The 11,924-nt window shown below is 40.2% G+C and overlaps 1 protein-coding gene across 4 annotated transcripts in view; it reads right to left on the bottom strand.

Moving 5' to 3' along the window:
* Positions 1-835: 835 nt before the first annotated feature.
* The window catches only part of lrch4 (leucine-rich repeats and calponin homology (CH) domain containing 4), a 77,173-nt gene continuing 66,084 nt past the window's right edge, over positions 836-11,924 (bottom strand). For 3 of the 4 annotated variants that reach the window (XM_047385154.1, XM_047385153.1, XM_047385152.1), the window contains 3 exons: positions 11,672-11,809; positions 11,432-11,509; positions 5,501-11,172 (listed from right to left, as the gene is read on the bottom strand). In XM_047385154.1, the coding sequence (XP_047241110.1) occupies positions 10,933-11,172; positions 11,432-11,509; positions 11,672-11,809 (456 nt within the window). In that variant the 3' untranslated portion in view covers positions 5,501-10,932. Of the gene's footprint in view, positions 1,144-5,500; positions 11,173-11,431; positions 11,510-11,671; positions 11,810-11,924 lie in introns of those variants that run through there. The other variant, XM_047385155.1, reaches the window with a different exon arrangement.

Raw genomic sequence — 11,924 nt, 5'->3', positions numbered from 1 at the left:
ATCTTAGATAACTGCAATTTTATTTTAATTTTACTATTTGTTTTGAGTAATGCGTGTGTGTCATTAAAACTTTTACTGTTTTTTGTTGTTTGTTATCCTGGAATAAACTGTTTATATCAGTCAGTCACTTTAATCACACAACACCTATATTGGATATTGAGGTCAAAGTTGGTGAGAACCCCAGACTTTCCTACTCCAAATTTAGAACTCAGAGCACTTCCTGATTGTTTTCCCAACCTAGAGTAAAAGCTGAGTTCACAATTAAACTGCAGCTTAAAACCAAACATGTGGTGCCAGTGGGTAAGAATGGTATTTTTCTCTTCAATTTGTCATCAACAGGAGTCTGATGCTCTAACTCTAAATGACTTTCAGTAGAGTAGCATAGGAAGTCTTGGTATTTACTGAGGCAGCGGATGTTCTAAAAGGTTTGATCAGACCTGAAACATTTGGGCGAGTTACAGAGATCAGTTTCAAACACAGCAAATCGATCCAAGGAAAATTCAGCATATTCAACCCAGCATGAAAACAAGTTGAGTTTTTTAGGCCAACATGGCAATGAGAGTTATCTCCACATCTCTGGTTGTTGCATGTGGTCATTTAGAGCAAGCATGATATAAAACTAAGTTAGAAGGAAACAAGTGATTGTTGGATTTGGACCCAGTTAGTATACTTATGTGAAAAAAGAATTATCAATTTACATAGACATCAAGAGGGAAAACTAAGAATCGTGTTCTGGCGAACACCCCACATTACAATATAGACATATAAATCAGGACAACATTGGGACTTTGGCTCCTGTTTCCTTTTCTCTAATCCATGAAAGAAGACACAACACTTTGAGCTGTTCAGAGATTTATTTCATAGTTCATTGTGTGTTTGCAGATGGATGTATCCCTGACAATAAAGGACTGGAATGTTTGAAAGTTTTAAGATGAAGCACATTTAGAACAATCACTGGCAGAGAGATGACATCAATCTTCATGAAGGTTTCTACTAGCTCCGTGTGGAGCCAGCGGTGGCAAATGTTTCCTGTTTAGGGCCCTTCTGGGAGCCATCTGCCAGTTCAACCAACACCTGGATAGTCTGGGCCAGCCGGCTCAGGCCTTCATCCTCCATGATGAGCTGCGGGGAACACAAGGAGTCCTGCCGAGGATACATTAGTAGACACAAGTAAGAAACAGGCAGTGTGTGTTCATTTCCTGGGTCAGCTTGATGTTGAAAGCTGCTGCATTACTGGATTCTCCAGCTTATCAGTGAAATTCTTTATTCCTGATTTAATTATCAACATCAAAGCTTTGAAGTAAACATCCATACTTATTATTTATTAATAGTTCAACTGTTAGAATGTACATCAATCTGCTCCTGTGGGACTGTGTGGGTTTGATCAGATTTGACTGACATGGCTGTCAACATGCTGACAACATGAGCAACCTGGAAGTCAGATCGCTAAGGACTGAAAAACATCTCAAATAAATCTCCGGGGCTTTTTGCTCTGTTTTCCAAAATATATTTTAAAAGGAGGAAATTGGTAAAAAGGTTTTTAAAAAAAATCGCAGCAGAATTAGAGCAACTGATGTGTTCTTGGTACTGACTTTGTCTAATCTAAATGTTGACAGTCAGTCAGTCCACTAAGTATTAACACAGGCCTTGTTTGACTTTTTTTTTTCCTTCAGTTTCAGTATATATAATGTGCCTGATTAGGGCCCATGTGTGTCACTGAAAACAGCTTGTTATGTGGTGAAACACAGCAACAGATTAATATGTACTATAAATTGGTCCAGAGCGTGTTACAGAGAATCATGGCTGGGAGGGGAGGCTTGGACCACCGCAGCCTGAGTTGCTGTCTTACAGATCTCAAGTTCCAAGTAAATTATTCCTCCTGTAGTTATTACAATATATCCCAAATGATTTACCTAATCCCTAATCATCTAGTTATGTGTTCACCAAACAAATAGCTATAATTAAATATTTAAAATGACAGTTCACATTTTTTTGAAGTGGGGTTCTGTTCAGTTATTATGAGCAATCAATATCTTACCTGCAGCAGAGAACTTGTCACTTTTATGACACAGAGTAGTTTTAGGGCTAACCCTGTGTCATAAACCCTGAAACTGCAGTAAGGTTTCAGATACTGAACCTAGTGCAAAGGGGTTTTATTTTCCACTAAGTTTCATACTGGATGGCCATGGTCATGGTTATCTACAAAAATGTAACGACATAGTTTTCAACTGTTAGTGACGGACAGAATTCCAACCTGGACGGAACGATCTGGAACTTGACTTAGGTTTAGAGGTCTTGATAATTATGGAGAAGTAAATACATTTCTGGAGTTTATTCAGTTTAATTTGAAATGAAAATGATTCCTGTACCCTGGACTTAACAAGCAATGTTTTTCGCATCTGGTGCCAAAACATTGGCACTTTAGGTCAAATAAACATTATCTGCCTATTTGATAAACTGATTTGATGTTATATGCTTTTATGTAAATCAGATGTGGTAATGTGGTAACATTGCTACAGCAGGCATCCTCAGCTGAGTTTATTATAAAAGCGGTAAATCCCTTTCAATGCTACCGAGCAAGATTTTCTTTATTTATGCAAACTTGGTTCCAAAAAACGTGCTTAGATAAAGAACATGTGGGACAAACATCTCAGTTTACGTTCTGCCTTCACAAATGCCAGTGTATGGTGGAACGAAACATGTTTGCTGAGCATCACTCTGCATCAGGCCCTGGACTCATTTTAATCACCTCTGATTGGTGTTGAACTACTCTGTAGTCTGAGATACATGAGGAATCTTGTTGAGGTTTAGATATAAAGAGCATGGGGAAGTTGGCGCATAAAAAACCCCCAAAAAAACTCTGTGGCAATTTGTATCAAATTATGTCATTTCAATCTAGTACACACTGGATACCAAAGGCATCCGCACAAGCTGTCAAATGTGGTTATCGCCTGCAGGCCTGACATGAAAACCCACTAAATGAATCTTACTCCCACTCCCCTCTGAAACCAACAGCCAGGCAGATGGAAGGAAAAACAACATGCTCACTCAGCTAGGTGGTAAAACAGAAAAACTCGGATGAGAAATGCAACTTTCTGGTTGGCCCTCTAATTAAGGTGTTTTCTCACTAAAAGCAGACATTCCAGCTATCTGTAGTGTTTTTATGTTACCAATGTAATCGATGAAGGCTAATGAGGACGTGTCTCCCCTGAGATCTGTCCAGATTTCATATTTAATTACCCTGACCCCCAAAAGGAACATTTCATAATCTTGGATCTGGTATAATCAGTAGCAGCAACATTTGTATTGCATTCTGATTGGACCACCAGAAACAAATACTTTGAGCTTAAATCCTGTCATTAGATTTAGAGGCAGTTGTTAATGGCTAAAAGTACTTTCCAGTAAATGTAAAATAGTAGGGTATCTGCTGTCTGTACAGTATAGGTTGGTGTTAAAGCAAAGTTGTGTTCAGAACCATTAACAGTGGAAAAGATCATTTTGAAGGTGCTTTTACAGCTGCAAAACAAAAGTGAAGCATTAAGATGGTGTGAGGAAAAGAAATGAAAGTGTATGTGTTGAAAGTTCATGTGACTTCACTGCGATGATGCAGGCTTCAGATCACATGGACAGATTGGCTGTAAGAATGCACAACTTCAGTTGATCCCACCCTTGTTTTATCGGGGAACCTGGCTGGCCACAGTTAGGATCTCAACATGTTTCAGACAACCTACAGATACAGAAGCCATTTGGACTGTACCAGGGTGCGGCGTCCGGTTTGCTTAGACATGCAGGCAAGGATGTAGAAGAGTGCTTTATCTTCAGGGTCTCCTTAATGACTACCAGAGCTGACCTGCAGTCACGGCCTCTAGCTCCCCAAACCACGCTGACAGAAATGAAACCATAATTTCCCTACAACATTGATAGGATTGGTCCTCTCCTCTCTGTGCTGCTTTTAGTGCACATGATGGTCATCTATGCTATAATACAGAACTTGGAAAAACCAAGGAGCTGGTGATGGATTTCTGGAGACTCACCACACTAGCAGCGGTGAACATCCAGGGTGATGGTGGACTCTGGGTGTTCACCTGAACAATAAACTGAAGCTCTTTACGAGAAGGGTCACAGCAAACTACACCTGCTAAGGAGACTGATCTTTTGTGAGTGCAGGGGGCGCTACTGAAGATGTCTCTTGACTCTGTAATGGCATCAGCCTTCTTCTATGTTGGAGCAGGAGCTTATTCCCAGCTGAGAGTTGGATAAGCTCATCAGGAAGGATAGTTCTAGGATGTCCTTAAGTCCAGTGCAGGTAGTGGGAGATGAAGAACTTTACCGGAACTAAAATCTCTATTGGACAATACTCGCCCCCCCGCCCAGTAAATGCCATTTTCCAAAATAAAAACTGTGATTTTTTGACAATGTAAATTTGACCTTACTGTGCCACTTAGCTGCTGTAACAACTAAATTTCCCCACTCAGGACAATACAGGCTTTGATCTGTGTTTTAACTTCCTGTTTTCTGCACAAAGACTATTCTTATGGAAGACACCTGCGAGGTACATTATATAATGAGGCCAGGACACATTTGTACCATGAGGTTATTTTGGTTGGTGCTTTGATCCAACTGTATTTGTGAAACTGAATGGATGTAGTTACTGTTGAACTGATGTACTGCATGGATGGTAAGGCTTTATCTTGTTTTGTTTTTTTAAACAGAGATGCTTGTAGTGGTTAGCTGGACAGGAGCCCCTGCCTGTGCAGTGATGTGTGAAGCAGGCAGATGCAGAGACAGCAGCACAATTTACTGCAAAGGTCATGACCAGTGCAGTACAAACCTCCAGGCTGATTTCCACCTTTCCTCTGACCTTGACCCAGCACACTCACCTGCTCAAACACTGGCCAGCAGGAGGGCGAGATGGTAAACCTACTGTTTGGAGAGCACACAGAAGCTTTTAAAAGGAGTTAAAGCACAGAGCAGACAGGATTTACTTCAGGGTATCTGCTCGTTCCCTCGCACCTCCACCTCATCACACAACTTTAAAGGGTATTTCAGCTGTGGAGCCAATTCTGTGAGAGAGCCAAGTTTTTCCCCATTGTCTTAAACTAACCCTTACTCCATCAGGCTGACCCAATTACTGCACTCAGCCACAGGACACTAAGGACAGCAGCACAATGAGGAAACAAACTACGGGCTCAGATTTATTTCACTGTTGGGTTGGGTTTCAATAAATGAAAAAATACACCCAGCCACCTTTTCAAATTTGTCGTGACCTGAAATGAAGAAATGGTAACCTAATTTGTTTCTTAGCTCATTGGACATTGCCTCACCCAATGACATGCTGTAGATCTGCTGATGAAGGCCACTGAAAGCTAATAAAAAGACCTCGAGGTCACTGCGTTTGCTGAACAAGATGCTGAGGTGACTGCAGATACCCCGAATACACAAACGTCTTTGCTGATTAAGCAAAGGCACAACAGTAAGCTGGCACAAAAAAAGCACAAGGTCAAAGTTTCATTTTTAATCATTTCTTTACAACAGGAAGAAAAACAACCATATAAATTCATATGAAGTCAAAAAGAGTATTATATAAATATAAAATACAACAGTATTTCTGTTCCACTAACGTGTAGGAATATAGCTTGCTCTAAGCCAATGAATGAATTTATTGCATGTTGCTAATCCAGTTTCACTCAAAATATACATTGAACTGAAATAATTTCCATAATAACAGCAGTTTAACAAAAAGAAATAAGGGGTGTTTTTACAGCAGATGTTCTGACCTTTGTATAACTGAACTGTGTGATAAAGCTTTGCACAGTCCATTCTATGACCTAATGTAACCGTCTGCTGCTATACCCGAGTTGAAGCGCTTAAAGTGTCCGATAAACAACATAGAAATTAAAAATGAAACGATAGTGTAAAAATGTGTTGTTTTTTTTTATATCAGAATGGTATTGAGCATAGAAACAGTCTCCTCCATTAATATACATGATGGGTGTTTTCCAGTTCTCATCAAGTTTTTTTTTTCTCCAAATTTTCTAATGGTTGGCTAACATGCTTAGGAACTACAGAAAGACCTGTTTGCTTCCGCTGGCTCGGAAGATGCAAAATCAACATCAAATCATTATTTAAGATGATGCTGCAGGTTAAAAAACACAAGATACAACACCATATATTTGACTTTAAGGTTGAGGATCAGATCTGAAAATGGTTGTCCTCAGGGGCGAGGCTAACTACTGTTAGCAACCTGTGGAACATTTGTTTCTCTAGGACTAATGTTGGATATTGAGGTTGGGTTGGTGAGAAACTTGCAGCTTCCCCAAATAGGATTTTGAATTCAGGTGATATACCGATGCGTTTTTCTGGCTTGGAATCTAGATTTTAAATTCTGTTTCAAGTTAGAGAAACTGAATCCAGACACTGTTGCAACATGTTCACAAACAGAGGCTGTACTCCAGGGGTGTCCAAAGAACCCATTCATTAAAACATGTACAGAAAGCGAACATATTGAAGATAGACCGACCTAAATCCTGCTTTGGAAAATAGAACAAAATCAACCACCAAGTTTAGGAAATGTTTCGCCTTTCATTTAAGGAGGCAAGAACTCTTTTTGTTTCTAATTGATCATTTATCTTTTCACAAAAAGCTATTTTTTTGGTTCCCATTTGTATTTCAGTTTTTTGGAGCATCTCAGTTCACTTAGTTTTTCCACAAAAATGACATCATCTGAATACAAATAGAGCCCATCGTTACTAGCAGCAGCAGCCAGCCTTAGCAAAGCTGTAGATGGTCTGAGTGGAGATGGCAGCATCTGTACTGAGTGGACATGGAGTTTATTTTGTAGTATGGGAGATGAACCCCAGTTGGTGGCCACTGCACAGACTAAGCCAAGAACAACCAGAGGCACGCAGAGTAGCACTGGTAGCAACACCTGGACTGTTGAATGAAACGTTCATATCCAAGCTGTAGCCTGGAGCTAACTGACTGACTATGACAGCAGATGCTTGAAGCTGCTTAAAGAAGTCTGACGAGATGAAGAAATAAACTAACTTTAGTTGTATGAAGGAGAAGAAACATGAAACCTTTCTCAAGAAGTATTAAGGGGTTGACTCTTGATAGTGATGTAAAATGGTCTTCTACCATTTCTTCATGACTTTATTTGCTCAGCTTTAAGGAAATGTTGGATTTTGTGAAGTTGTGGTTATGAAGAGCATCTTACCTGCAGTAAACATGTGGACCTCAGTCTAGATAACTAAAGTCTGGCGCACCTGACCAGAAAGAGTATCATAGAAAAGAGTTATGTACTGCAGGTAAGATATTGATTGCTCATAACCTCTTCACTGAATCATGGTTCACAACATTCCTGGTAATTTGAGACTTCCCATTTTAAGAATAGATTTTTAAGAATATTCAATGTATCTTCTTATTTTACTCTTTTCTTCTATTAATTCATTCAATTTGTTCCAACCCGTTCTATCATTTCTAGAGTTTTTTCATGTTTAGGGCAGTTCAAACTGTTGTGGAATCCTGCTATACATTTTGGCTTTGAAGCTCCACATAAGTTATATGAACCTGATAACGAGTTTTTAAATTGAGTTTATCTGCAGTCACTGACCTTCTATGAGCAGAAAGACACAAAGGATAATGTGTGGTGGAAAGTGCAGAGGCTGTCTAATGGTTTGTTAGATGTGTAGCCAAGAGAAAATTCAAGCTCCACTGTTAGTTTAACTCATAATAATTAAATATTGATCTGCTGTTATTTAAAGTTTCTGCACTAATTTCCCAAACCTTGGAGAGCTTCTGCTGTTTCCCCACAAAAACAAAATTAGAACAAAATAAAAATAAATAAAAGCAATAATTTAATAACCTGTTTACATTTATACAAGTAAAGTCAACAGGTCAAATAGACCAGTGCCAACGACAAACAGGGCTTCACACACCACCTCCTGGAAGGGGTTTGTACCGTTGATTAAGTGGCTGATGAAGCAACATCGCCCTCTGCTGCTACCAGGTAACACAGCATGCATTTTAGACAAGGTCAGTGTTGAGCAACAGGCACTTTCAGCTTTCTGCCTGTCACTTTATTCAGTGGCAAACATCAACGCTTCACATCCAAATTCCATATTTAATGAACTTACATTTGTCTCAGGGCTAAAAATCCCATTCATAGTTCAGTCTCTGGAAAGTCTTACGATAAAACATCAGAGTTCCTCTGGAGGCACAAATAGTTTTTACTGGTTGAGAGTTAGAGTGTCACAGGCTGGAGGAAACCAGTTTAGAGATGTTTCCTGGAGTTAAAGGGATTAACATTCCCATCATTTAGGTGATGCTGATGGGAGTTTGTGGTTTTCCCACTGTTAGAAGTTCAGAAATTGAACTGGGACTGCTGATCAATATTATGTGAGGTTTTTGTACTATGTGATGATGTTCCTGGAAGTCACTTGACCCACCTGCAGGACAGTGTACCCCTGCTTATATTCATGCCTTTAACTGACGTCCTGCTTTAGCTTTACATGTTAATCTGACTGTAAAATATACCACCACAGTGTAAACCTTAATGCACATATAATATAGAGGGTATGCAGATTATGTAGCTTCAAGGTGTATTACATAAATACTATGCAATATTTTCTGGCTGTAAACTGCAGTTACACGGTTTGAGGGCTCCTATTTGGAAAAGTTTAAATATATTAACAAGAATATGTACCTGTAGGTCAAACAGAATAACTGTCTTGTTTAGAATAAGGTTAAATGTTTAAATATTGCTCTGCATTGAAAAATGAGTGCAAAGAAGTCCTCTCAAGTCAGATAAAAAACTGGGACTTTTTTCACAGCAATGTTCAGAGAATCTGCACAATCCAAAAATACTTGACAAATTTATTGGCCCTGATGTGGAAAAAGCTCTAAAATAAATTAATCTTTAATTGCAGCAGCAGAATTTCACACATTAAAATGTAGGAAAAAAATCAATGCTTTAACATCAGTACATTTATTCAATTAGGAAAAAAACTAATGTGTTAACAGAAACACAGTTATTGGTACCTCTGATAATCCTTTTTAAAAAAATGTACCTGTAGCGTTTTCTATAAGCTAATCAGAGCTTATAGAAACTTCTAACTAGTAATCTGTGACTTCCTGTTTTCCTGGGGTATACATATGATGTGACACAGAGGTCCATTTCAGTTTGGGATAAGGACCCAAATTTATCTTGTCACCACACAGTGAGCAGGATGGTGATGGAAGTAAAAATATCTCCAAAGCTCACTGTTAGAGAAATGCAGCACAGAGTGGTAGCTTGGAGTCACCAAGTCTCCATCTAAAGGTCAATTGGTTGGTTTGGAGTGATGCCCTTTCTATCCAACCAACACAAACGTAAATATGTGGAGTTTGCCACACGCTGCAGGGATATGAACTGGAACCGTCTGGAACAAACACTCCAGGTGGGTTTGCTGTAAAACCAAAGCTGATCATGTGAAAAAGCACCACAGGCAAACTGTTAAGAGTGGTGGAGGACCTGTGATGCTCTGGGTCTGTCTGTGTTTCAGAGCCCCTGAGAACTCCATGAGAGTACATAACATTGTGAGTTATTTGAAATAACAGATCATTTGAATTTAAACAAACTTGATAGAGTGTAGCTGAAAAAAGAAAATAGGTTGTTATTTCAACAGGATAAGAGACCATACTGACAAAGAAATGGTTCAGCAGACACTAAATCAACTGTCTTCCACAGCCACCTCAGCACCCAGACCTAAATCCTGTGGAAAAACTATGGGCTGAGCTGAAGAGAAGAGAAGAGAAGAGAAGAGAAGAGAAGAGAAAAGAGAAGAGAAGAGAAGAGAAGAGAAAAGAGAAGAGAAGAGGGTATCAGACTCTGGACCATCTAGAGAGATTGTGCAAAAAGAACTGATCAGAGACCTGTCTTTCTGTTGAAGGTTAGGTTGTTGGAGAAGACTTGGTTCTGTTTTGTAGGCAAAAGGGTCAAAAGGAAGTATTAACAGCAGAGGTACCAATAACTTGCTTGCTGTTGTTTTTGCTGAAGACAATGAATAAATTAATAAATGTACTCAAATTAAACGTTGAATTTTTCTAAAATGTTCAGTCAGGTTATACTGCTGCAATCAAAGATACATTTATTCTAATGCTTTTACACATTTCTACCAGAGGGGCAACAAACTGATCCTCATCCATACCATACGTTTGCTCCAAGAAGTTTAGGTGGATGAGTAAATATAGCAACAAACAAGAACACGCTGGGTGCGCAGTGTGTGTTTTATCGCTATTGCACTAAAGCAAAAGACAAACAGCCTTAAGGCTGATCCTGCTTTCATTATAATTCCAATAAAAAACAATCCCAGACATGTCTGGCCTCTTATAAGGCAGGATGAAAAATAAATCACATCTCCAGGACTGGCTTCTACCTGGATCTAAACCATTTAAATAACCGTCCTAGCAAACCAGAGCACATGTAGACTTTTGATGGAAGCACATGCAGTTAGTACAGATATATATATTGAAAATAAACTATACAACAACCTTTCCTAAAAGCTCCAATGTTTAGGTTTTTTTTAAAGACTGCAGATCTGTTATGTAACAGATTTGGTTCCTCTGTTCCACCCAAACATCTCAGCCAAAGACACACTTTGTGCCACCAAGCAGCTCAGTTCCAGACATGCCTCCCACCTTTTCCAAACATGCGGTGCTTTATAGAATCAAAGCTAGATCAAGTTAAGGCATCTCCCTGTTCATCCTCTCTCATATCATCATCATTTAGTATTCTTTATGCCTCCAACATCCAGCCAGAGCAGCTGACAGCTTAAGACACCTGATCTACAGTCAGTGTGTTCTCAACACACACTGTTCACATTGTTTCAGTGACAGCTGGACGTTCTGTAGAACAGCTCAACATGGAGTCTGGAAGGGTTCTGTGCAGCTGCTTTAGGTGAACAGATAGCAGTAGATGACGTAGAGAAGCGCCATGGCAGAGCAGTAAAAGAACAGGAAGTCTGCCGACAGCAGTGAGGAGGAAGAGGAGGGCGACGAAGACGCAGGTGACGCACAGTAAGGGGAGCGGTCCTCTTCAGGCTCCCCCGCTTCCACGGCCACCAAGGCCGCCACACAGCGCAGCATAGCAGGCAGCTTACATAGAAGCACATCAGAGCACACACACATTTCAGGCTGGACACACACACACACACACACACACACACACACACAAAGGAAAACATGGTTAGAACCAAGACGAAACCACAGTGCACACTGAAGAAAGCGGTCAGGTGTGGACGGATTGGAACGTCTGAAAATCAGTTCAGCATCAGTCCAGACCTGAGAATATACACGCATACAATAACAGTTTGGCTGTCAGCACATAGATCATCGCTCTGGATTTGTTTCAGGAACGTAAAACACTCATCCCAGCACGGTGCAGGCTTTTTACCTCAGGGACTCCCAGCTTGCGACAAGCAGCGATGAAGTTTTCAACGTTAAGTCGGGATTTTGCTGAGCTCAGTTTTGGCTAAAAAGGAGACAGAACACCATATTTCAGAGAAATAAACGGGCAGATTGCACTTCTGAAACCTTCCAGTCAGTTCAGAGGAGGTTCAGTGTCATGTGGGATTTTCCAAGGAAGCAACAAAAAGCTGTTCATGGCTTGTTTCTGTACAGATCTTCCACTCACCACTGCAGGGGAGGGAATGTGGATGATTGACACAGAGCGCGGTCGGATCTGATTGACCAGCTGGCAGAGGATGGTTCCGTTGGACAGAGCCTCAGTCAGGTCCTCCGGCAGAGAAATCTTCAGCCGAGATTCCAAGGTCTGGGGAGCAAGACACAGTTAGGCTTCATGTTTATATTAAACCAGGATTACTGAGAGAAGAACAGGTTACACCCTGTACAGAAACAAGGTAGCAAGGTCTGGAAGACCTGGGCCA

The sequence above is a fragment of the Girardinichthys multiradiatus genome, chromosome 14 (genome assembly GCF_021462225.1).
Source record: "Girardinichthys multiradiatus isolate DD_20200921_A chromosome 14, DD_fGirMul_XY1, whole genome shotgun sequence".
NCBI lineage: Eukaryota > Metazoa > Chordata > Actinopteri > Cyprinodontiformes > Goodeidae > Girardinichthys > Girardinichthys multiradiatus.
This window is presented reverse-complemented; position numbering and strand designations above follow the sequence as displayed.